At 37.7% G+C, this 27,476-nt stretch overlaps 1 protein-coding gene across 3 annotated transcripts in view; it reads left to right on the top strand.

Annotated features, from left to right (window-relative positions):
* Nucleotides 1-26,367, top strand: part of LOC126470261 (dual specificity protein phosphatase CDC14AB-like) — a 242,951-nt gene extending 216,584 nt beyond the window's left edge. The window contains exons 14-15 of one of the 3 annotated variants that reach the window (XM_050097993.1): nt 10,199-10,240; nt 20,455-26,367. In XM_050097993.1, coding sequence (XP_049953950.1) covers nt 10,199-10,211 — 13 coding nt within the window. In that variant the 3' untranslated portion in view covers nt 10,212-10,240; nt 20,455-26,367. Of the gene's footprint in view, nt 1-7,858; nt 8,069-10,198; nt 10,241-20,454 lie in introns of all 3 variants that reach the window. The other 2 variants (XM_050097991.1, XM_050097992.1) reach the window with 2 other exon arrangements.
* The last annotated feature ends 1,109 nt before the right edge of the window (nt 26,368-27,476 follow it).

Genomic DNA, 27,476 nt, shown 5'->3' with positions numbered 1-27,476 from the left:
CCAAATTCATATTCTTGAAAGAAGGAGAAAAAAAGGGCCTTGTTTCAGAAAGCACATAGCATCCAACGCACATTCGTCTATTGATTATTCATATGATTTTGAAATGCTTTCTGCTGGTTTTTGAACACATTCTAAGTCGATTTGTGAATGAATCATAAGTTGATTTTTGAATGCGTGCTTAGTGTATGTAACGTCTCTGCCCGGGGAATCCCCATCTTATCCAGAAATAAAAAAGCTTTCCCACAGACAAAAGGGGGCTGGATTATATGAGCTGAGCCAAATAAACCCGAACAGGTGAATGCCAGTCGCTGTTTGTTTATGTGGTTGATTCGGTATGCGAATAGGTGTTGTTATAATTATTAGCAAAATACATAGATTCAAACTACCAGAGTGGAAATAAATGACTAACAGCAATAACAGGTAAGGAAGGTTACATATTGTCTTCTCAACGTACCCAAGAAAATGAAATTTTGACAGAGAATTTTTGCTAAACCACTACACCACTGAGTGTCATTTGTACAGTCCCCAGTTAGCAGTCGTGTAAGTTCTATTCTCGTACTAGCACAGAAAATGCTTTGTAGGAACATGTAATAACACTTAACCGGAGAATAAACGTGGGATAACTGAACTGGTAAATCCAGCAGGGTTAGTGAAGTTAACCGGAGAACAAGTTTTGACAATGGCAGGTATAGTTACGGAATTAGTGATGACAAGATTGATTGTTAGAACAAGGACGCAAACGCAACAGGGACATCACACAAATTATATGGAGAAATATGGCCATTCCAAATTTATATAAAAATTTCATACTACTACTACTACTACTACTACTACTACTTTTCTACATCTACATCTACATCTATACTCCGCGAGCCACCTTACGGTGTGTGGCGGAGGGTACTTATTGTACCACTATCTGATCCCCCCTTCCCTGTTCCATTCACGAATTGTGCGTGGGAAGAACGACTGCTTGTAAGTCTCCGTATTTGCTCTAATTTCTCGGATCTTTTCGTTGTGATCATTACGCAAGATATATGTGGGCGGTAGTAATATGTTGCCCATCTCTTCCCGGAATGTGCTCTCTCGTAATTTCGATAATAAACCTCTCCGTATTGCGTAACGCCTTTCTTGAAGTGTCCGCCACTGGAGCTTGTTCAGCATCTCCGTAACGCTCTCGCGCTGACTAAATGTCCCCATGACGAATCGCGCTGCTTTTCGCTGGATCATGTCTATCTCTTCTATTAATCCAACCTGGTAAGGGTCCCATACTGATGAGCAATACTCAAGAATCGGACGAACAAGCGTTTTGTAAGCTACTTCTTTCGTCGATGAGTCACATTTTCTTAGAATTCTTCCTATGAATCTCAACCTGGCGCCTGCTTTTCCCACTATTTGTTTTATGTGATCATTCCACTTCAGATCGCTCCGGATAGTAACTCCTAAGTATTTTACGGTCGTTACCGCTTCCAATGATTTACCACCTATGGCATAATGGTACTGGAATGGATTTCTGCCCCTATGTATGCGCATTATATTACATTTATCTACGTTTAGGGAAAGCTGCCAGCTGTCGCACCATGCATTAATCCTCTGCAGGTCCTCCTGGAGTACGTACGAGTCTTCTGATGTTGCTACTTTCTTGTAGACAACCGTGTCATCTGCAAATAGCCTCACGGAGCTACCGATGTTGTCAACTAAGTCATTTATGTATATTGTAAACAATAAAGGTCCTATCACGCTTCCCTGCGGTACTCCCGAAATTACCTCTACATCTGCAGATTTTGAACCGTTAAGAATGACATGTTGTGTTCTTTCTTCTAGGAAATCCTGAATCCAATCACAAACCTGGTCCGATATTCCGTAAGCTCGTATTTTTTTCACTAAACGTAAGTGCGGAACCGTATCAAATGCCTTCCTGAAGTCCAGGAATACGGCATCAATCTGCTCGCCAGTGTCTACGGCACTGTGAATTTCTTGGGCAAATAGGGCGAGCTGAGTTTCACATGATCTCTGTTTGCGGAATCCATGTTGGTTATGATGAAGGAGATTTGTATTATCTAAGAACGTCATAATACGAGAACACAAAACATGTTCCATTATTCTACAACAGATTGACGTAAGCGAAATAGGCCTATAATTATTCGCATCTGATTTATGACCCTTCTTGAAAATGGGAACGACCTGCGCTTTCTTCCAGTCGCTAGGTACTTTACGTTCTTCCAGCGATCTACGATAAATTGCTGATAGAAAGGGGGCAAGTTCTTTAGCATAATCACTGTAGAATCTTAAGGGTATCTCGTCTGGTCCGGATGCTTTTCCGCTACTAAGTGATAGCAGTTGTTTTTCAATTCCGATATCGTTTATTTCAATATTTTCCATTTTGGCGTCCGTGCGACGGCTGAAGTCAGGGACCGTGTTACGATTTTCCGCAGTGAAACAGTTTCGGAACACTGAATTCAGTATTTCTGCCTTTCTTCGGTCGTCCTCTGTTTCGGTGCCATCGTGGTCAACGAGTGACTGAATAGGGGATTTAGATCCGCTTACCGATTTTACATATGACCAAAACTTTTTAGGGTTCTTGTTTAGATTGTTTGCCAATGTTTTATGTTCGAATTCGTTGAATGCTTCTCTCATTGCTCTCTTTACGCTCTTTTTCGCTTCGTTCAGCTTTTCCTTATCAGCTATGATTCGACTACTCTTAAACCTATGATGAAGCTTTCTTTGTTTCCGTAGTACCTTTCGTACATGATTGTTATACCACGGTGGATCTTTCCCCTCGCTTTGGACCTTAGTCGGTACGAACTTATCTAAGGCGTACTGGACGATGTTTCTGAATTTTTTCCATTTTTGTTCCACATCCTCTTCCTCAGAAATGAACGTTTGATGGTGGTCACTCAGATATTCTGCGATTTGTGCCCTATCACTCTTGTTAAGAGCAAATATATTTTCCTTCCTTTCTTGGCATTTCTTATTACACTTGTAGTCATTGATGCAACCACTGACTTATGATCACTGATACCCTCTTCTACATTCACGGAGTCGAAAAGTTCCGGTCTATTTGTTGCTATGAGGTCTAAAACGTTAGCTTCACGAGTTGGTTCTCTAAATATCTGCTCGAAGTAATTCTCGGACAAGGCAGTCAGGATAATGTCACAAGAGTCTCTGTCCCTGGCTCCAGTTCTGATTGTGTGACTATCCCATTCTATACCTGGTAGATTGAAGTCTCCCCCTATTACAATAGTATGATCACGAAACTTCTTCACGACATTCTGCAGGTTCTCTCTGAGGCGCTCAACTACTACGGTTGCTGATGCAGGTGGTCTATAGAAGCATCCGACTATCATATCTGACCCACCTTTGATACTTAACTTAACCCAGATTATTTCACATTCGCATTCGCTAATAACTTCACTGGATATTATTGAATTCTTTACTGCTATAAATACTCCTCCACCATTGGCGTTTATCCTATCCTTGCGGTATATATTCCGTTCTGTGTCTAGGATTTCGTTACTGTTCACTTCCGGTTTTAACCAACTTTCCATTCCTAATACTATATGCGCACTATTTCCTTCAATAAGAGATACTAATTCAGGAACCTTGCCCTGGATACTCCTGCAGTTTACCAATATTACGTTAACTTTTCCTGTTTTTGGTCTCTGAGGACGGACGTTCTTTATCAACGATGATAATGTCCTCTCTGGTAAGCCGTCAGGTATTTTATCGTTTCGCCCAAGGGGGCTTGATAAACTGGAGTGCCACTATCAAATTTTTGCCCCAATTCGGAAGTATTGTAGATCTGGGACTGTGCAGGATAACACTCTTAAGGTAAACTAAAAGCCAACCAAGCTTCATTCCAGTGTGAATTTTTCAAGTCGTACCCTCACCTTGTTAGTGGAAGATATGGGGTGGAGGCGGCGATCCTCTTTGTTGCTGCCCTTAAATTTAGATCTGAATTTCAAATCATCATTCTTGATTTGTCTGTTTTTCAGTTGATCTTGTTGTGTCTGCAGTTACCCCCCCCCCCCCCCCCTGCCCATAGAGACCCTAGCCCTAGATGCAGAAGCTCTCTTCCCTCCAAACGTTTCCCATACTGTAAATGTAGAAGCTCTCCTGCACATCTGTTGTAAATGATGCTTGTATTTTTCAGTTGTTGTCAACACCCAGATAACTTTTCATGTTTTAGCTGTAGAGTTTTCCTGACTAATATTTATTCTTCTCTTCTGAGACATGTCGAATTAACTGATAATGAAGTAATTCCTTTCTTTGAAGCAGTGAAATATTCTGTTGTCTTCATGTTTGGAAAATATTAGTTACATATGATATTATCATCTCAGAAACCCTACAGAATGAAGATTCGATATTGACATAAAATTTTGTGTTCCATGGAAGGCAACTGCCCAGTTGCACATTTTCCCACCATGACTAGTGTTAATTATGAGGTTGTATGGCATAGAATGAGAGACTTCATTATTCTTGTTTATAGATGTATTTCACATTTTCTTATCTTAATTCTGTATTGGGTTGAAAAAAATTAATATTCTTGAAGGGGTTTCTTTATTGTACTCCATTCCTTTTTGTGCCGTAACCAAATTGATAAGGGTTGTGTTAGTTATAGAGTTGATTGCCAGTAATTTGGAACTCATGGCATCAGGGGAAAAAATTCAACTTACTGAGAGCTCATAATAATAGGAGTGGAAATAACTGATACGGGTGGAGGAAAAAAATTCAAATAAATGAGTTTAATTGAAAGTAAATTGTAGTACATACATATGCACATTCATCCTTATTTAAGTAATGTGCAAAATAATACATACATGTATACATGGTATATACATACATGCACTACATAAAAAACATTCCAATAAAATTGTTGCATGTCATTTTGAAAAATAGATGGTGGTTTTCTTTTGTGAGAGTGACTTCCATCTAGCATTGTCAATAAAATTTTTGAGTGGTGAAAGTAAGAAGAAATCATCATTCATTTCCGTTTTGAGGGTGTAACTGTTACCCTTCTCCGACTCTCAGTATGCCTACCCACAAAAAGTGTGCACATTGACGTCACATAAGGCCTCATGTGATCACCAGTCCTTTTCTACAACTCTTGATATGTAAGTTTGATTAAAATTGTGTGTGCTAATGTTCTGCACTGTAAACATACATGATCGTAATTTTTATGGTGCCATAGTGTCCCCTCAAATCAAAGTTTAAATACACTTTCTTTTTAAAGTGACACACCATGAAGGAATTGTCAGAATGGGATGGAAATCGGTAGATGTGATGTACGTGTACAGAGAAACAAATGCTTAAAATTTCAGAAAAATTGGGGTATTTATTCGGGAGAAAGAGCTTCACAAATTTAGCAAGTCAAGAACGTGTTGGTCCACCTCTGCCCTATGCAAGCTGTTATTTTGCTTGGTATTGGTTGCTAGAGTTGTTGCATGTCTTTCTGATGGATATCGTGATAAATTTTGTCCAACTGGCACATTAGATGGTCAAAATCCTGAGCTGGTTGGTGGGCCCTACCCATAATGCTTCAAAAATTCTCAATTGGGGGAGAGCTAAGATAGGGTTTGACAAGCACAAAGACAAGCAGTAAAAACGAAACTCTCCCCATGTGTGGGAAGGCATTATCCTGCTGAAATGTAAACACAGTATGGCTTCCCATGAAGAGCAACAAAACAGTCTGTAGGACATAGTCAACGTACTGCTATGCTATAGGAGTGCTGTGGATAACAACCAAAGTGGTCCTGCTATGAAATGAAATGGCACTCCAGACTGTAACTCCTGGTGGTTGGGCTGTATGGTAGGTGACAGTCAGATTGGTATCCCACCGCTGTCCAGGATATCTTCAGACAAGTCTTCACTGGTCTCAAGACTCACTTCAAAGTGAGATTAATCACTGAAGAGAATTCCACTCCATTCAGTGAGATTCCAGACCAAAGATGTGTTTGGAGACATCCCGGAAAGCTATGGGACACCAACCTGGTTGTCACCCCCCATATGGCCCAATAACCAGGAGTTATGGTCTGGGATGCAATTTTATTTTATAGTAGAACCCCTTTGGTTGTCATTGACGGCATTCGTACAGCACTGCGATACGTTTGCGATATTCTACACCTCGCTTTGTTGCCCATCATGGCAAGCCATCCTCGGCCTACATTTCAGAAAGATAATGCCCGACTGCACACAGCGAGAGTTTCTACTGCTTGTCTTTGTGTTTACCAAACCGTACCTAGGCCAGAAAGGTAGCCAGGTCTCTCCCCCATTGAGAACGTCTGGAGCACTATAGGCAGTGCCCTCCAACCGTCTTGGGATTTTGACAATCTAATGCACCAATTGGACAGAATTTGGCATGATATTGCTCAGAAGGACATTCAGGGATTCTACCAATAAATGGTAAGCCAGACAACTGATTTTGTAAGTGCCAGAGATAAACCAAAGCATTATTGATGTGCTCAATTTGTGACATCCTTTTCGTTGTTGTCGCCCCCTCTCCCCTGCTCAGTCGCCGTCGGCCCCTCTCCCCGCGCTCAGTCGCCGTCGGCCCCTCTCCCCCCGCTCAGTCGCCGTCGCCCCCCCCCCCCCCCCCCCTCTGGTCCCCTCACCAACCTCGCCTCCTATCGCCAACCTCCCCCCCCCCCCCCTCCCCACCCAAATGCCAGATTTGGAACTGCCTGGGTTTTAATGGCTGACCAAAGCTTACTGTTAGTTTGAGCGATGCGTTCTTCATATGAAGTTATGTGTTTGAGTTTGAATCTGTTGCCAGTTGTACAAATGTGTGGCGTGTTGCAAATTAATGTTTTAAAAAAACCATATGGTAATAGTTATGCAGCATCTGTGAATTCTGAAAGTATCACGATTTGTCTGTTGCTTTCTGATGGACCTGTGAATTACAGTAGGGTAGCCTAATTGAGAACAAATGGGAGCAGCTAAAAATTTAATATGCATTACATGGTCTCTTATGATGCTATAAATACTCTATCTTTTGCTGTTAACTTGAATGTCCAATGTGACTGTTGTTCGATTCAATCTTTGAAGAGTTCATTACTTAACATCTTCACGGTAGTGTGATAACAGACAGTATGTCGAGGGTGGGCTAGGATCACTGTTGTTCATGGACTCAAGTGTATCTACAAGATAATGTTTTAGTAATATCATGTGTTTGATATTTTAGAAAGGATAATTATATTTTTTCTTTGGACATTTACTGCATTATGCTGCCTGCTTAATGTGAAATGAAGTTATATATACTTAATTTGTATATACCCTCTGTGATAAACAAATTGTAGATTTTAGATTTAAAAATGTTATTGAAGGTAAACCTTTAAGACATTTTAGTTGTTAGAACAAAAGGTTTTGTGTTTTGTATGATTGTAATTTCTTTGATGTGGATTTTTATGTAATTTTTTTACTGTAGTACATTTATTCTCATATTTGTTTGAAAAGTTGTGCATGTATTACAGTGTGTGATGGGTTTGCAGTAGCTGTCAACTGATCCTTTATGTCATTCCTTCCACTACATGTTTCCTTTAGCTAAATTGATATATTTTGGTTGTGTCATTGTTTCTGATAATAAGGTGATTGTGTCAAATTTTACAGTATTAGGATCTCGGTTGCAGTAAAAGACTGTTCACATTTTTGAATGATTGCAAAACTGGTGACTGAAGGTTTATCGAAATTATTAGGATTTCTTTAAACTGCTTACGTGTTTATGACAAGTCATATCAAATCACATGTTTGTAAATGAAAAATCTTTGTTTGCTGATGTAGTTGCCATAAGCAAAATAAGCTGATATAACTATATTTGAACATTGTATGGGATGCCAGTTTCATCACCACCTTCTTTGTTTCTTAGAAATACCTGGCTTCTTAATTCAATGTACGGATCAAATCGATCATTGAATATAAGCAAGGTAAATCTTGCTTCCCACCCCATAAGACCAGTTACCCGTGCTGCTGCAAAGTCTACACCTGCAACAACCTCTAACCCTTCCTCCCCAGCATCGAGCCTCGATATGACCGTACGCAGCGCGGACCGAGTTAGCAGATTTCATACTGTTCGTCAGTAAGTGCACAATATTCTTGTAGGCTGTGCTTCTGCATGATTGACTGTTAGGCATGTTTGCCATCCAGTTTGACCTTCCTAATGCTGGCAACATTCAGTGCTTGTAGAGTGTATGACATCGTGTAGTTTAGTATCATCTGCTGTTATTAGTTCAGATGCTATATCTTCAACACATCTAACTGGCAATTAATCTTAGCTTTATAGCAATGTTGTTTCTGCTATAAAAAAGAGTCATAGGTTGTGGTTGTGTGGTGGCTTTAACACAGCTGAAATTATAAGCTTTTCATTGTGTGGAGCAATTACTTTTTATATTGCAGTGAAAGCTGCTAATTTTGTTATGCCAGCTGTACTTCACATATGCTCAGTTTGTTCTTAACACCAATGTACTGCTGTGTTGATATATTTTGTTGGCATTAAAAGATGAAATTTATAATAAACCAGTTTTACGATTAGTTTTGTTGCTTCTACGAGGTTTAATTTGTGATGTCATTCTTTTGAATGGAATTATAGCACATGACATTCGTATAATGTTTTTAAGGTTTCACTAAGAACAATTGTAATTTTCTGTGGTGGTGGTTGAGTGATTACTGTCAGGTCTGTAGGATGATTGTGTGTAGTATATTTTTGTGTTCATGAGTGTATTTAACTATGAGACTTATACTAGATTTTACAAAAAGAATGATAGCAGTAACTGCTCAAACATATGCAAGTTACAAGATCCCATAAGTTAACTGAAAATGTCATCAAACAAAATAACTGAGTGTGAGGTTCACATGACAAATAAATAAATCACAAACTCATTGCCAAAAGTTTTGACCTTTTTCTCATTTGTCCATTGCATTTGGTTTTTGACTTGGAGAGGAATTCTGATAAGCTCATTGATGTCAGTTCCACATTTGTGTAGTGTGCATTCGCAGTGCATCACTAACACTTTACCCGGTAATTAACTTCCTCTTCATTTATAATGTTACTCACATTTTCAGTGTAATGTTTTTTGTTTTTTTATTCTTTTTTTAATGCTTTATAAGAATTACATGAGTTTTGACTGGCGTGGTCTAACTTCTACACAATATCATCACTGCATTCATAGACATATTTTTGTTTATAAGATTGATGTAGTGACTGTGATCCCATGTACCAGTACTCACAAAACGACAGAAAAATTTTCTGATGTGATGTGCCTTTTTTGTATAGAATTTTTGGCATCAATAGGAAGGGCCAACAATCCCAGTTAAACACCACTACTAAGTTTCTGTAATTATTAGTGAAAGAACTGGACATCATTTTGTTCTTGCATAAATAATAAAGTAATAGGTCAGTTATGCAAACACAGAGGATATAATGAAAAGTAATTTTTATTCAGTATACTCATTATGCTTGTGGTGCCAATGTAGTAATGAATAAGTGTACTTGCACCGGAAAAACATGTTGCGTACTGAGCTGACAGGTAACAGTGGTAATATGTGCTCCGAGAAAGCAAAATTCTCTGAAAGCCTAGTTTTGTTCTTGCGTCTTGCTGAGTGAGGCCTTTTTGTAGTGTTGCAGGTGTAGAGCAGTGCTTATGTTGTGGAAAGGAAAGGAGACTCTGACGTGCTTTTCTAGTTTTTCCACCATGTATGCCACCCAATCAATGTAGATAGCCATTGCCAGATGCTGTCTTCATTATCCTTTTAAAATTTTAGCTTTTGGGAAGAAGAGATTTTCTGTTTGCTTATGCAGCTTTCAACTCACAGACCACTTGCCACTGTCTGAAAATGTAATCCCAGTAGTAATGTTAAAAATATTTTTTCAGCTGTATATGGAGAGTGCTTAAAATAGTGGTAAATCTGTGTACTCAGCTTTAAAATAATTTATCTCTCATATATTTGCTTAAAATAGCTTGTATAGATTTTTTCTGAAAATAATACTTTAATCTGTTATGTTAAACCATCTCGATGGTGAGGGGAGAAATTTTCATTTACTTTTTCCTTGATTGTTACAATGTTGCATTACAAGCTGTCTTATATTATAGCTGTTTATACTATTGAGAGGCATATCTCAGCCTTTCACACAGTTTTATTCAGGACTTAATAATTACATTTTGTGAACTGATATGTGGCAGATATTACAAAATATTTAATCCATTTTCAGATTAAATAAATAAAGTGTGCTGTCCCCGATTTGAGTGGCAAGGTAATTAAAGAGCAGTTCTTCTTTATACATGATATATTCTGAAACTAAAAATGCTCAACTAAAGTAACAATAAATCATCTGTTCATGCATAAAATATACTATATAATTCATATGTATAGCATTAACAGGCTAACCTCATGAGTATGTTGGAATTCTGACTAGGACTTGATTCATTTCTCGAGGAAAAGATAAAACCACATTAAATCCATGGTAAGGGCTTCTTCTGACTCCTGCAGTGACTATTGAGATTGGATGTAATGTTATGTTTTTGTCGGAAAAAAAAGTGGGGAGCTCTATTTTAGTTTTTATAGTATAAATAGTAGTTGTTTTTACCATGTTGGTTCTTTAAAGAGCTTTGTAAAGTGTTGACTAGTTATGGTGAAAGCCAGATATCTGATCTGTCCTAACGTTGCACGCCTTAGGTGGTTCATTTCTTTCTCCTACATTGGTCAAAACAATTAGGTAGTATTATTAGAAGTGTACAACAAATATAACATTCAGCTCACTCACTGATCACATTAACATGAGACTTATTAGTAGGCACCTGAAAAATTCACATTTGCGATAGATATGAATTCTGCCTTAAAATGCAAGAATGCAAAATTACCTAATAAATGGTATTTCACAGCAAATTGTATCCAGGTGAACTATTTTATCAGAGATAGTTTGAAATGTCTTTATTTTCAATATCAAAAGTGTAGCCGATTTTTGGTTTGAAATACTTTATTTTCTGCATGTAAATAGAAAAAAAAGGTAACCAATTTTCAGTTACTGGTACTGGACATCCTCAGGCGAAGCCCATGCCACAGCAACTGTGGGTGGTTGAATGGTCTGTCTCCTTTATGATACTGCCAGTCTTAACAAGCAGTTATGCAAGAGCTGATACTGAGTGCTAGGTGCTGTGTGTTGCTTGTTGTTGTATTTTCTTGTTTTGAAATGAGTGAAGAGATTAAGCCTGGTCCATCACAGAGTTAGATTATGACCCTCACAACACCAGGTTGGATCAGTGACCCTATGACTGTGTGTAGTTCTGCTGCCATGGAATCACAGAACATGGGTGTAGGCTGGCTGCCCTGCAAGAGGAAGGTTGAGGTTATTTGCTCCCACCATTCCTCACTTTTCTAGTGGACATGTTCTAGCTTGTTTATGCTCACAGCCGACTGCCAGTTTATAGTGTCTGCTCTCTACAATGTAGTAATCAGAAAACAAAATTGCTCAATGTATTTCAACCAAACTGAAAGTCTAACCTAACTTGCACATGTTTTTTTTGTGTGGTCCTACATCTACACTAAGTAACTTGTCTGTTCCTTCTGCAGTGCTGTCAGGTGTGGGTCACATGACTTAGAAGACCCATGAAAGGTTGAAATCAATCCTCTTCAGATTTTGTAATCATTGAATTTGGAGGGAAATGGAAAAATAATATTGAGAAACACCTTAGATCAGAGGAGGACTGTATCACAGGCAAGAAAATGCTGCTGCTTCTCATCAGAAGCAATCATTTGTTGAAACCTTTTAATAAATCTAAAAGAAGAAAACAAACAAATACCACTGTGAAAAAAGAAAAACAAAAGTAAAAGTTTCAGTCATAAAGCTCCCCAATCACCACTCTTTTTTTAAACAGCCAGTGTCAAAGCACTAAGGTTTGGTCTTCAGGTACATAACGTAACAACAACCTTTTAAATTTTTACGCCTAATCATTTACAAAGAAAGGAAATTGGATGTGAATTTTGCCCCTACACATTAGTGGGAGGTATTCTAGTGTTGGAAGTTTAGGAGTTAGCAGTGCTATTGTTGACTGTAATACATATAAAAGTGGTGTAGAATAGCAGTGAATTGACTACTGAATCACTACCTTTGTGAACCGTAGATAGGATAGACTTTTGAAGGTGCAGAGGCAATCTATGGCGTACCTTTGTGATCATGGGCTGTTTTAAATAATGGAAGGTATGTATGAAGATCAGGCTGAAGCCATGTGTAAGCAGTTACATCCAGAGGCAGTCATCATCTCCTGTCTGCAACTTATTACAATAGACAGAAGAGTGCAACTTTTCATGATCCTCTGAAACACCAACATGACAACGCAATAAATCCAGCCTGTTTGCTACTGTTTTCGCAATCGCAATCTTTGTGCACGAAGGTGCAGGGAATGTGTTCCATCAGTGAAACAGCCCTTCAGTGGTGGCAAACATTGGGTAAAGAAGAGGAGCACTCAAATGGGACTGTGTTTTATTTTCTTAAGGGTTACTATTTAGTGCTGAATCTGACAACTGACACATTTGCTTTAGGGGAGGACACGAGATACAGCAATGAAACAGCTCAAATTTGCTGTGGCGGCTGTCAGCATTCACAGCGATACTGCCTTCCACATTACCCAGTGCAGTTTTTCTTTCACTTGAAAATATGAAGACTAGACCCTCCAACCTTTAGCTGTGCCATATGCTGATGCCATAGGTGCATTGTCCTTTAAATGGGTTGCATTGTCTATTCCCAAGGTGTTACTGGATGATATGATACATTGTGTGCAGGTATTCTTGGAATACCTTGCCCAGCATGAACATTTATTATCTTATAAAAACACTTCCCACAATTTTATCTGATTCAGTAATAGTTTTGACCAATGTATATACTGGATTCATCGTTAATGAGGAGGAAACGTACGCTCTGCCTTACAGTGTATTTTTATGGCTCCCACCAACACCGGCTCCAAGAAAATCAGGGAATTTTTGTGGTAGACATGGTTTCTGTTGGAGTGTAACACATTTCACACTTCAGTTTTAATTAAACCAGGTTTAATGGGGTCAAATACTGTCTTTCTTTCAGTTTATATGTGGTAAAGGCAATAGGGTTTATGAAACTTCACTTTTTGCTTTAGTCATTCTTTCTACTTCCACTGTAATACAGATAAATTTAACCCTTGTATAGACTATATTAAAAAACATTGCTTCATTGTGTAAAGCAGCATGGTGTCTTTGTAATTTATTTTTCATTCATGACTTACATTATGTGGTGTGGTTGCACCAGTATTATCTAATATTTTTTCACACTGAACATCATATTTCTTGTAATTTTTATAAGTAATTCTTTTTAAAGGTTTTACCCATTTAAAATAATTAAATTTTGCATAAACATACCTTAAACTTAACCCAGCTAAACATAATTGTTATGTCTCAAATTATGCAAAATTATCACATAGAGAAATAGTGGTTCCAATTTAATTCAGAATTTGAGTAATACTATTAAATATTTGAAACATTTCTAATGCACACTGTGTGTGTGTGTGTGTGTGTGTGTGTGTGTGTGTGTGTGTGTGTGTGTGTGTGTGTGTGTGTGCGCGCGCGCGCGCGCGTGCGTGCACACACGCACATGCAGGGGCCATCCAACTGCCCATCCATGCCCATACACCTTTGTTTCACAAGCTACATTTAAGTGTGGATGATAAACAATTCTGTCTTTGTATTCTACTCAGGAATGCATGTGAAGTCTGTATGGAAATTTAAAAAGATCTTGTATGGATGTTGTGTATGTCACACTTCCTTTTAATATTTAGATCATTGAAGAAGGCTTAGCGAGGTCTTCAGTTATCAGCTCTGCATCAAATTATTAATGCTCACCTTTATAGAACAAATATTTCATTGACTTCAGCTGCATTTCTGCAGAAGGTTATCTGATTATGTTACCAAGGAGGGAAAACAGGCACCTAAGTATTTTTAACCAGTTTATCACCATGTTTCATTAGTTTTCCTTTGCATCCATGTGAACATGAAGGATTTTTACATATTATACTATGTCTAGTAAGTACCAGGGACCTTCATTTGAAATTGAATAAAATGGATGTTGTTAGATTGATAGTTACTGTATTAACCATTTGTAAGACTGGTTAGCCATGGAAAGATTAGGTAAAATGCTAAAAAAGACAGGGTTTAATAATTTCTAGTTGGGTAAGTGAATCTCAATTCTGAGGTAGGCTGCTTTCTCAAGAACCCTTGAAATAATTTAAATGATGCAAAAGTATGTAGTTAGAGATTATTTAGTTACACTCCAATTCTTTTCCCACGCATTTATCCTGCATAGTGTGGGGTCTGATTTTTTGATGATTTCATAGTTTTTTATATTATTATTATTATTATTCCAGAATGAAATTTTCACTCTGCAGCGGAGTGTGCGCTGATTTGAAACTTCCTGGCAGATTAAAACTATATGCCAGACCGAGACTCGAACTCGGGCAAAGGTTCGAGTCTCGGTCCAGCATATAGTTTTAATCTGCCAAGAAGTTTCATCACCACCATTATTATTATTATTATTATTATTATTATTATTATTATTATTATTATTATTATTGAACTTCGTGGTCAGATGCCCTTAATGACACCATGGTCATCAAGGTAACCAAGGTTACAGATGTGCCATCTGTCTGTGAACCATGTAAACATTGTTCTGTGTGTTATCATATTTTAACTGCTTGTGTACCATATTCTCTGAGGTGGAATTTGAGAACCAGACCAGCATTTACCTAAACAGGTATGGGAAACTGCCTAAAAACAACATTAAGGCTGGTTGGTGTACCAGCCCATTTTCGTTAATCCACTGCGCGGATTTGATCTGGGTCTGGCTCACCTCCCTGTCTTCCATGGTAGCCTGCTGCACTACACAAGCAGGTTGGATTACTTACTTAGACATGGGCAGTTCTTCAGTTCTTTTGTTGAAGGCACCATCACTCTCAAGGGTGTTTGTGTGTGTGTGTGTGTGTGTGTGTGTGTGTGTGTGTGTGTGTGTGACATGACACGTGAAGGGGTGCAGGTAGTCAGCAGTAAAGTTCACATAGTCCACAGTACATTTGATAGGAAGCCCAGGTAAATGTATTCCATAGCATAACACTGCCTCCACCTGTGACACGGTGCATGTTTTTAGCAGCTGTTTGTCTGAATGGTGGCTAACCCAGATACGACCATCGACCTGGTGTAACAAGAAATGTGATTTGTGTGACTGGATGACAAGTTTCTGTTGATCAACTATCCAGTGTCGATGATCCTGTGCCCACTGCTAGCGTAATTGACAGTGTTTTTGGGTCAACACGAGAATGTGTGGGGATCATCTGTTGCAGGCCCCCATGTTCAACAGTGTGTCCTGAATCAGGTGCTGTGAAACACTTGGCTTGCACTGACAGTGAACCATGTCAAGAAATTTGCCACAGATTGACACCTAACCTGCTGTATAGATCGTGCAAGTGTCCAACCTCCATGTTTTGTGATGAGGTGTGGATGTGCAAATACTTGTTGCTTACTCATGGTTTCTCTGTCCTTCAAACACTTTCCACAGATGTTCACAACAGTACCATGCAGACAGCCACCAAGGTTCACTGTTTTCAAGATGCTCGTTCTCAGGCACTCGGCCACAACACTCAGCCCTTAAGCAAGTGGATTTCCCCATGTCATTGCTAGAATGAGTCTCCAACTGTATCTGTTCCACTTGTGTACTTTCCTTACCGCATCATGTGCCTGCATCAGCACCATGTGGCATACAGTCTTGTAGTGGGCAGTGGTCTTAATGTTTTGGCTCATCAGTGTATGTCCACTTATATAAATAGACACTACCATAGCATTTTTCAATCTTACAGGAAAGTAAGTGGGTTGTTGACAGATTACAGAGAGAGCCCAATTTGGCAAAGTAGGTCAGTAGTGTGGTAGACTTGCTCTTGTAATAAGGGGTCTAGTAAGGAATCATAGTTCTCCAAAATAGATGCAAACTTATTAGAGGAATATACGAGAACTCGCTCCACTGCATGCAAAGTAATAGACCATTTTATCTCAAAAAATTAGCAGAAATAAAGTTTTTATAAGTTTAGAAAGAAATATATGCAGACCATTAGCAAACTCCCCCATGCCTTTAAAGAAGGAGTTGTGAATTAATTTAGCAACTGAAGCTGAGCAGTTGTTCATCACTAAGTATTGACATCTTGAAGAAGAATTGTGGAAACTGGTTGTTTTGAGTAATTAAAGTCGATTTATATTTATAACTGTCAAAAGCAGATGGACTGCGCAAGGATAATGTAGAGCTATAAGCCCAAACACAGTGAGATGTAATAAGAGTTGTTGACCGCAGTGCTATTGCAATCAATGATCCGTAGTGTTAGATGAAAAATTGAGAATGCCAAGGAAATATGCTTGCACAACAACTCTGTAAAATATTTATATACTGAGTTGACAGAAGTCATGGGGTAGCAGTATACATATACAGATAGCAGTAGTATCACTTACACAAGGTATAAAAGGGCAGTACATTGGTAGAGATGTCATTTGTACTCAGGTGATTCATTTGGAAAGGTTTCCAGTGAGATTATGGCTGCATGGCTGTAATTAACAGACTTTGAATGCGGAATGGTAGTTGGAGACAGATGCGTGGGACATTCCATTTCAGAAATTGTTAGGGAATTCAATTTCCGAGATCCACAGAGTCAATGTGTGCCTAGAATACCAAATTTCAGGCATTAAATGTCACCACAGACAACACAGTGGCAGTCAGCCTTCACTAAATGACCAAGAGAAGCGGTGTTTGTGTAGAGTTGTCAGTGCTAACAGGCAAACAACATTGCATGAAATAACCACAGAAATCAATGTGGGACATAAAGGAAACATATCCGTTAGGACAGTGTGGCAAAATTTGGCATAAATGGGCTATGGTAGCAGAATCAATGCAAGTGCCTTTGCCAACAGCACGACATCGCCTGCAGCGCCTCTCCTGGGCTTGTGACTGTATTTATTGGGCCCTGGATGACTGGAAAACAGTGGCCTGGTCAGATGAGTCCCAATTTTAGTTGGTGGGAGCTGTAGGTGGGAATTGTGTGTGGCACAAACCCCACGAAGCCATGGACTCAAGCTGTCAACAAGGCACTGTGCAAGCTGATGGTGGCTCCATGATGGTGTGGGCTGTGTTTACATGGGATAGGTCCTCTTGTCCAACTGAACTGATCATTGCCTAGAAATGGTTGTATTCGGATACATAGAGACCATTTGCAGCCATTCATGTTCCCAAATGACGACGTCATGTCTTTGGGCCACAGTTGTTTGCGATTGATTTCAAGAACATTCTGGAGATTTCAAGTGAATTATTTGGTCACCTAGATCACCTGACATGAATCCATAATTGAGATGTCAGTTTGTGCACAAAATCCTGCACAGGCAACACTTTCACAATTACGGATGTCTATAGATGTGGCATGGCACAATATTTCTGCAAAGGTCTTCCACTGAATGACATGTTGAGTCCATGCCATCTCGAGTTGGTGCACTACACCTACACAATATTCGGATGTATCTCATGACTTTTTTCACTTCAGTGTATGAATGGCCTGGTGAACAACATTTCAGCTCTCTGAAGCCATTCACAGTTGTATTTAGTAAGCTAATACGAAGATTGACCCCTGGCACTTAACTTCATAAATGTAATGTAATGCCTGCACTTTAGCTACAGTTGAAACCTTCAATGTATACTACGTGCTATGGAAGCTTATTTTATATTGATGCTGTGAAATTTCTGATCCGCTGCAACTCCCAGAGTGCCTTGAAGCTATACAATGCATGCACACAGCTAATAAGCAAGTTGTGATAATTCATGATTTTCTTCTCCAAGTATAAAGATCAGGGAAGGTTGCAAAGACACATTGCTGTCAAAGGAAATAAAGTAACGGATGTGACAGCTAAGCAAGACTGCATGGATAATACTGTAGCACATTGTGTTACCTTCATGCGGGCGTCATGCTGTTGAGACACGGTCATTTCTCAATGCAAAGAAGAATGTCAGAAAGTGACAGACATTAAGTTGAGGGCAGTCAAGCCAAAACAGTGGCCATGATACCTCCTCCTTTCAGATAGGATATGGGAAAGTTTCTTTACCATCCCTACAAACTTGGCAGGATCAGCTCAGAAGAGAATCCACCAACGAGCAATGCCTGTGGGCTACAAATTTTGCATGAGAGCAGATGTTAATTTATCCATTAATCTTCCATGACAGGCTTAGGGAGTTTTGCCAAGTGGTCAGACAATTAAATTTTCCCAAGGCTTGTAGCCTTGATTACATTAAACTGTCTATATCTGGCTGTTCCAAAGCTTGCCCTTCAGGCATTAGTTCCCAGGTAGTCCTATTGCATACATTTTGTGTGAGCAACTTGACCACTACAATTACGTAGGCTGTGTCCAGCAGACTGACTCTCCGTGTGTCAGCTATTTGTCTGCTCCTGCTCGCCTGTGCCCATTGGCGAGCACTCAAGTTGGAACAACCTTGTCTAAATTTTAACAACGTATATTAAGATCGAGACGGTGTTCAACATTTTACAATCGGTGTTGTCGAGGGCTGAATGTGAATGGGTGAAAGTGAATCTGACTTTAATGGAGTTTATAATTTTAGACATTTCAGCCATATTTGTCCTCCATTATTTTAGAAAACTGTCAATAACTGCACTGTTGAGCACCCTTCATCGTGAAAAGGAAAACTCATGTTTGTGTGAACACACATTTGTTTTACAGCCAGTACACACACATCAAGGTATGCATTCCACATCAGTATTGGTTGTCCATATATCACCTTGACATTTGTCATTTAAAGTGTTGGAACCAATAATTGGGAACCTTCTGTGTGTGCCAGGACTACACCATGCCATCTTTCAGCACATCTGTTGTTGTGTGAAAGTTTTCTTGTGTCTTTAATGGTACAAAGTAAGTTCTGACTTTTTGGAAATAATTGCTCACACACTTGTGCATACAGCATGTGGACAAAAATAGAGGAACACAAATAAATAAATATTTTTCACTTTTTGTATATAAACTCTGCCAGGAGTGTAAACAGTGTGAAACAAGACTCCTCTGACCAATTGACTTTCTACCACTGTTCCATAGTACTGGTTTTATGGCTCCAGCACCACTTTTTCCCATTGTAGGCATTTGCATCACTGATATATGGTTGTGGAATTCCAGCTTACCCTGCAATTCCCTGATTATGGTGCTCCCTTCTTGTTGTTTTGGTGCTGACAGGGTTCACGAGTGCAACATTCAGGTCTACAGTGATATTTGCAGCTGTCATCCTCTTATTTTTAATCACAGTCTTCTTCAGGTGTTTCCATATTTTTTTTCCAACCCTTGTTAAAAAAAAACTGAGAACACTATAACATTTATTCACCATTATAGCTAAACTGTAGGAAAGGATGGGTGGGGGACCACATGTGAGGCAGTATTTGTTAAACAAAAATCCTTTCATTCCTCCAGGATATTTTTACACCAAACGTTGACTAGTTTTGCAGAGTTTTAATTTTTTAAAGTGTTTAACAATAGTATATAATTTTTATTGAGTCCCGAAGTACTCCACATCACATTTTGGTTTTTGTGAAAAAGTTAACAAATGGTCCTGTTAGAGAATAATTTTTTGGTGGCTCAGAGTAAATTTGGATTGGCTTAACTATATGTGCAAGATAAATGTCTGCTTCGTTTGCAGGTGACCTAGAAATTTAAGATCACATTTTATTTAAGACACTTGGTTCTTTTGGGTGGTAGGGTGAGGGGTCAGATTTTCATCTCAGCATAACAGATTTTTAAGTTTTTCATTGGTTTGCATGAATCTTGTTCTGAAAATATTACAATGGTTTCTTCAGTGAAGCGCAAGTTAACATTTGAATTCCTTCTCCCATCATTGTGTAATGGAGTTCCATGTCTAAGAACAACATTGTTTTGAAAACATAAATCCACTGTCAGTAGTCCATTGTGAAGTATAACTGTTGAAAGAGACAAACTGCAGAAGAGTTTTTGTAGCTCATAGTAGTGTGCTGATTCTGAAATAGGCAACCATGTGCTTTCATTAATTTAAGAGATTGTAGATCAGTATACAGTTGGGTAACTTAAAATTTCAGTTGTTTATTTTGTGTTTCTGTAGTTGAGATAGCAGAGTCAAATTACTTCTCATTTCTAAGCTTCTAAGCATTGTTTTAATTCATGACACATTAAGTTTTAACACCAATTATTGTTTTGACACCGAGCCGGAGTTATTGTTTACATGAATAGCTGAGAACATTAAAGTCATCAAAATGAATACAATTAGAGTCAATAATAATAATAATAATAATGTGTGGTAATGGTATAGACGTATTCACATTGAGTGATCTGGAAGTTGCAGGTAAATTGTACAAAATTTTTGACTTATAATAAGCCTAATTCTTTGTCTAAATATTTCAGTGCTCGCATCTCTTCTCCTCGAGCTTGTAAAACATCCTTCATGAGATGACTAACCAGCATATCCAGGAAGAAGAGCCAGATACCTAATCACGTTCCAAGTAAAAGTAAGCAGATTGTAAAGATTAGAGAAGACAGCACTTGGCACGAACGTGCCAAACGCGCCTTGAGTTCCTCTGGAGAAAAACAGTCATCACGTTCAACGAAATCCGTTTGTCGTCCACCTGTTAATACTGAAAAATGTGGTTCCTTTGCACATATTGTGGTTCAGGTTCCTCAAAGTGAAAATTTAGGTGATACGTTATTGGATTGTAATGTAGTATGTGGTCTGAGTGTTTGCGAAGGACCATTAAAAGCAGAATGTGAATCAGATACTAAAATTTTGATGTATTCTGTAAAAAAATGAGCAGCTGCTTTTAATTAAGCAAAAAACCTGATCATTTAGATGTGCACTGGTCTGTACTTATAGAGATAATTCGGTGTACACATAATTTTAAAATATTTTAGATATAATGTAATTTGTTTGTGCTCCAACCACCACACATGTGGAATTTTATTGAAGTTTTAACGAATCAGTATTTTTTATATTGGACCTGTTTTATGTTATTGACCCTCCCTCCATTCTCTCTCTCTCTCTCTCTCTCTCTCTCTCTCTCTCTCTCTCTCTCTCTGTGTGTGTGTGTGTGTGTGTGTGTGTGTGTGTGTGTGTGTGTGTGTGTGTGTGTGTGAGAGAGAGAGAGAGAGAGAGAGAGAGAGAGAGAGAGAGAGAGAGAGAGAGAGAGAGAACACATGCGCTTGCTGTTCTGGCAAAAACATGGGGGGTTGGAGTTATTTTTTTAAAGGGACAAATCTGGGAGGGAGCAAGTTCTGTGGTGTTCATCTCACCATCTGTGACATCCCATGAAAGTTCAGTATTTTGGTACATGTCCCTCCACCCATTGCAACTATACATCTTCAGGTTTCTTATCATACTCTAGCCGCGTAATTTCCTATATCCTTCTTAGACCCCTCTTCATATTTCCCTGCATAGACGTTCCTGGATGTATTTGTTATGTACAGGTTTGGTGTAAACATATTCTGATACATTTCATTATTTTTATTGTTGATTTATCAGTGTTCTGCTACTTGCAGGGAATTTTAATATCCTTGTAAGTATTCTGTACAGCTTTTACCAGCCGCACTTTTGTTGCTTACATAAGTTCCACGAGTTACTCTTCCACAAGGCCTACTTATATGTCTTCTTAATATGTACATGACTGCAGCCATTGTGGTTGTACTCAACTATAAATTTTCTTTTACCTGTTGTGATGTAATACTGTAAACTAAATGAAACATTTCAGCCACTGTTGACCTTCACTAGACATGGTAAAGTGAAGTACTCTTACAAGTGATATCGATTTTCATTTGTTACTCCAGTAGTAGCATGGATTTTCAACTTTGTGTATCTTTTTACTGTTCCTTCCCATGTTCTTTGCAATGTTACTTTAAAACTTTTTTAAAGTCTTTTGTATTTTTGTGGTGCTCTACTGATTCATTCCGAAAAAATTTTATGTCCTCGAATTGTGGTGGCTTTATTTGTACTGCTTTTTTTTTTTGTATATCTGCTTATTTTGATTTATTAGTTACTAAACACACTTAGTAATTTTGTTATTATTTCATCTACAATTAGATTAAGTCTTTTATTTTCATGATTCCTTTGTTTTTTCATTATTACTCTAACTTTACTGTGTGTCCGTGCATGTAATGTTTCAGTTCTTTCTCCCATTTATTTTACATCTGTGCTTTTCACTTCCATTGGGGTTCCATTTTATCATGCTACAATTCAGCTACAACTACTTGTCTCAATTTTTGCTTTATTACTTTGCTGCAAAAAACAAAAATATAATTTTTTATGAGCAGTTTCATCTTTGAGTTTAGTGCTTCAGTGTGATATTCTCCATGCCACAATTGATCCCTTCTAATAATGTGATCATGTCAGTACCAGTGTAATGGAATTCATTCTCCTGCGGTGATCAGTTTAGCCTTCATATTTGTTCAACTAGACAAAAATTTAGCCCCAATGCATAGTTTAAATGATTTGGTTATCACTTTGTATTTCTATATTGTGGTCTTCTGCTCCACTCATGGAACCCCATCCCTCTTTCTCATACAACCTTTTAGCAATATCATTTACCCCAATTTCTGCCATGTTTTTCATTTCTTCAGTAGCTCATTCATATATAATATTATATATTTTGTTGCATAATGTATACGACTGTCATATCTTATGTATCTTCTTCATCATCATTTTAATGTCAATTGATGTATTATGTAAATTGAAGGGAAAGGGGGAGAAAGGAAAGAATCTCTCCTGAGTTTTTCCACTTTTTCCTGGTTTGTGTGTACAGTTCTGTTGGTACATCCTTGTGTTTCACTTTCATTTCTCATTTTTCTTTCCCCAAATAAAGCATACTCCCCATTTCATCAATTTATGCTTTTTTATATATCTCCCAACCCATACCAATTTTGCCTTTCATATATGTTTCATTCACAGTTGACATTATTTCTGTCTGTTCATGTGTAACCTGACAGAGATAGAAAGTTGTACATCAAGCATCTTCACAGGTTATTTTGTAGTTCACATATCTTCCATGCAACCTGTTTCTGGCTTGTAAGTGGACTAGATTATACACTATTATTTGTAGACATTCTATCTGTGTTTTGCTTCCAAGTACCTTAAAGCTTCTGTACAATGAAGAAGTGCCACAGTTTGTGTCGATCTCATTTACATGCATCCTCCCGTGCTGCCCTTGACAGCCTCCTGTGACTTTCGGGAGATGTATTAGGTCAAGAGGGGCACTGTATATTTTATGTGGTTTCAGTTAGAAAATATGTTGGATGCTACCTTCAGTAGTAAAAATATTCTACTCTTGTTATTGCTTTAATCAAATTATTAATAATTTTACTTCCTGTTTATTACCATGTGGGTATTTGACAGAATATATTAATCACTGTCAGGGTGACCCAATATAAAACTCATCATGGTCTTTGTTTTTGTTTTGGGTAAACAGTTTAGAAAAAAAAGAGGTCACTGAACATCTTAAACTCACTAATTAAACTCTCTATTGAATATGTTTCACTTCAGTGGTGTTATTAATTCTTGCCAGAACCCTTTTTAGAAGCCTGAGTCAGAGGTCTGTTGATTTATTGTTATATTTCAGTACACTCATTTTATTATTGACGATTCAGAAAAAAGGTAATAAGTTGACTGATATTATATTGGTAAAAGTAAGTAGGCAGCTATTTTAAGTAGAATGAAAAGTATTAAAGTATATTTTTTTGAGTTTGAAAAGGAACACAATGTGTGGAAAAAATGTAGAGCTTTGTGAGAGTATTTTGCAGTACATACTGTACTTAATTTGTTTCGCAATGAGTTGTACAGGATGAACCAAAATTTGTGCCCTCGGACTGCATACTAACAACAAATATGTGTGTAACAAAATTTCATCCCTTGCACTTTAGCAGCTGAAAATGGATCTCTGAGGAGGCAGTTTAAATGGAAAAATATGCGTGGGCTGAAATTTTGTTACAGACATTTCTGTGCTGTTAGTGTCCAAGTAATCACGCTATTGCATCAGGGTGCACATATTTTGGTTCACCATGTATATCAGCTTATTAACTTAATTGTGTTTAGCCAAAGACACTCTGGAAATGTTGAGAGCAGTACTGCTGAGGAGTAATGGATTCCGTATGTAGCTGAACTTGATATTAGATTGCATCACAATTAAATGAAGAGGGAAAAAAAAGGTTATTTGTCTGGTGACTTCCATGCTTCAGCCTGAAAATTTCAGTTCCCTTCAATCTCCTCTCCCAGATGAAGGATTTTTATGTACTATTTGGTGGGCTGCAGCCTTTTATGATTTTTAACTATATGTAGGTGAAATTTTATTTTGATTTATTCTCTTTATGTATACAGAATGCAGCCTTTTATGATTTTTAACTATATTTAGGTGAAATTTTATTTTGATTTATTCTCTTTATGTATACAGAATGCAGCCTTTTATGATTTTTAACTATATTTAGGTGAAATTTTATTTTGATTTATTCTCTTTATGTATACAGAATGTATTGTTATAAATGGAGATCTCTGTGTTTATATTTTTCATTATTGTTTTTCTGACAAGATTTTTATAACTTTTTTGTTACTGGGTCCTAATACACTAAGTATGTATTTTTTTTACTTTATCCCTTTTTTATCATTAGCTATAAAATAATAAATCACACTCATTTGGGGCAAACTGTTATACACCTAATTTGACACCTTAGTATTATAAGCAAGTTGTTTTTCCTATGGTATATATTTGTATTGTGTATTCTAAACCACAATACAAGAAAAGAAAAAGAGTGTAGATTTTAAAACATCTTAGAAAGATCAGTAAAAATCAGCTCTAGTTATAGGTCATGATGGCAGTATGTTATTGCAGTGAGGAGAACATAAGTTTTAAATTCTGTGAATCTTGGCAGTGATGACAGCTCATAGATATAATTTTATGTGCCAAAAACAGAAGCAATGATTAAGTCATGACTAATATGACTTATAAGTTTGTAATTTTATGCAGTTGTGGTCAGTGCTTGATTTGTGACAGTACCCACTGGTACGTCGTACCAGTACCTGTGACGAAATGAGACGTGGTACGATAGAATTTTTGCTGTGATTGAAGCAGTAAAAAACAAATGTTGTATTCATTCACACTTTTAAAATGCTCAGAAAAGCGTTAAAATAATGTTTTAAAATGTCTAAATTAAAAAATAAATAAAAAAAAGCCTCCTGGGAGGTCACAGTACCGGAATCTCTCTTCTTTTTTTACATATTAAGCATTGGGTGTGGTAATACGGTTACAAAAGCAGATCTGCTCAGTTTGAATGAAACTGCTGAAGTGAAACATCTTATTTTCCCCAGAAATAATTCTGAAATACTAAGGTACTATTATGTTAGTGGAGTCTTTTTGTAACTTCTCGTGTACGAATTTTATGTTTAACCATTGCAATACCGAAGGGGTGGGGGTGTACTTTGTGCCCACCTTTTGAAAATATCAGAATCTAGACATGTACTACATATTTTAAAATTTTGAAAAAAGTAATAATTTTTTATACTAGATTTTGTAAATGTTTTAATTCTGTTGGTAGTTAATTCTGGGTAGTGACTTCACAACAAATGTCATGTTTATATTTTAAGGTTCAGGACCCTTCTTACACATCAGTATATATTTAAAAAGTGTGTTATGAATAAAAGTTAATGACATTCTTTTTTAAAAAAAATTCTTTATTGTTTTTGTAAAGTCCCATTCCCCTTTGTGCACACATTATTGAAAATGCCTCGGTATTCCTAAGACCGGGCTAAATGATGTTTTCAGGTCCTGGACCCTGCTTATGTTGTCAGTACCTAGTTAAAAAGTATGTTGTCAATAATAGTTAACAATTTTTTTGCATAAAGTACCCCCCTGCTCTCTTCTTGGTAGTTGTGTTATGGAAAATGTGTTGGTATTGCTGGGGTTATGGGGAAAAGTGACAAAACTGTGAATGCTCTGCTGGTATTTATTTCCTTTACAAACTGATTTTTCACATAATACCATTGTAAACTAGAAACTTGTTTCTGTAATAAATAAACGCCAGTAAAAGATTCAAAATGTTGTCAGCCATTCTTAAATTATTAATTGTTTGGAATATGATGATGTTTTATAGCATCCCTGTTATGTGACATTTGTTATATTTTGCAAATTTAACATTTATTACCTGGTACTACAGTTAACAGCTTAGTTAAACTGTATTGTAACCACCTAACTGTCTTAATTTTGGTAATAGTCTACCTGGCAAATTACTTGCATTGTTGTGAAGGTAATAAAAATGAAAGACAAATATACTACTATATGTTAACAAGTGTTTTGATGTTTTTTTTAATCACAGCTATTCCATGTATTTGTTGAAATCCATCATGCTTTTCACTGTTATATTGTAATTGTTAACATGAAACAATTACAAATTTACTATTAAAAGAAGTGCTGCTAGGCAGGCAGTTGAGGACATTGTACTTACTAAGTTTTCATAATACACACATATTTGTGAAATATGCAACACCAGGGAGGAAGTGTATTATTGAAATGATCTTTATACGACAGACTGACAGAGTCTTTTTCTTTTTATGCCACATGATTCAGCCAAATTTTCTTCTTTTTAATACACAGAGTTGGCAGATGTGAATCAATGAATTTTCCTGGGCCACTGTAGTATCAATATGTGGACAGGGGTTAAGGCTGACACAAGTGCAGTTACCAACAATTTCTGCACAACAAATTAACCCCACTATTGGAGAATGTTGCCCATGCAGAAAGACAACAGTTTTTATGTACGAGAGGGCACTACCTCATTTCCTACATATTGTAGGGCGGTACCTTACATAAACATATAATGAACAGTGGGCTATTTAAGGAGATGCAGTAGCAAGGCCTTCCTGTTCATCTGACCTTAATCCCTTAGATTTCTGGGTAATGGGACATTTAAAGGCATTGGTGCATTCCAAATCCATTCACAGTGTGCACTTGTTACAGGAGCATGTGTCACATAAATGTGACCAAACAAGCAGGCAGCCAGGTGTGTTCACACAAGTTTGGCCCTTTGGAATGTTGGTAGCAATTTACGTCCAAATAAAACAAGAACTCCAGATTTAAGAACAAATGAGTGAATTACTTGATCAACACCTTTCAAATATAGGTTACACTCTCTTATTAGAAAGCACTATGGGGACAAAGACATCATTTACACCAGAGAGACTGCTTTTCTTAAACTTAGTAATTATGCACACTGTATGGTTTCCTTGACCACAGATTGTTTCTATGGAAACTATCACTCTTCTTTGTGATATTTAACAACTTAAAGAAGCAGTGGATGCTTCTCTGAACTATTACCCTTCTTCTACTCTTTCAGCAAAGTCTTACGTATCAGTCCCCCCCCCCCCCCCCCCCCCCCCCCCCACGCCTCCCTAAACTTCC

This window comes from Schistocerca serialis, chromosome 3 (genome assembly GCF_023864345.2).
Source record: "Schistocerca serialis cubense isolate TAMUIC-IGC-003099 chromosome 3, iqSchSeri2.2, whole genome shotgun sequence".
NCBI lineage: Eukaryota > Metazoa > Arthropoda > Insecta > Orthoptera > Acrididae > Schistocerca > Schistocerca serialis.
The sequence above is the reverse complement of the archived record's forward strand: the minus strand, read 5'-3'. Positions and strand labels throughout refer to the sequence as shown.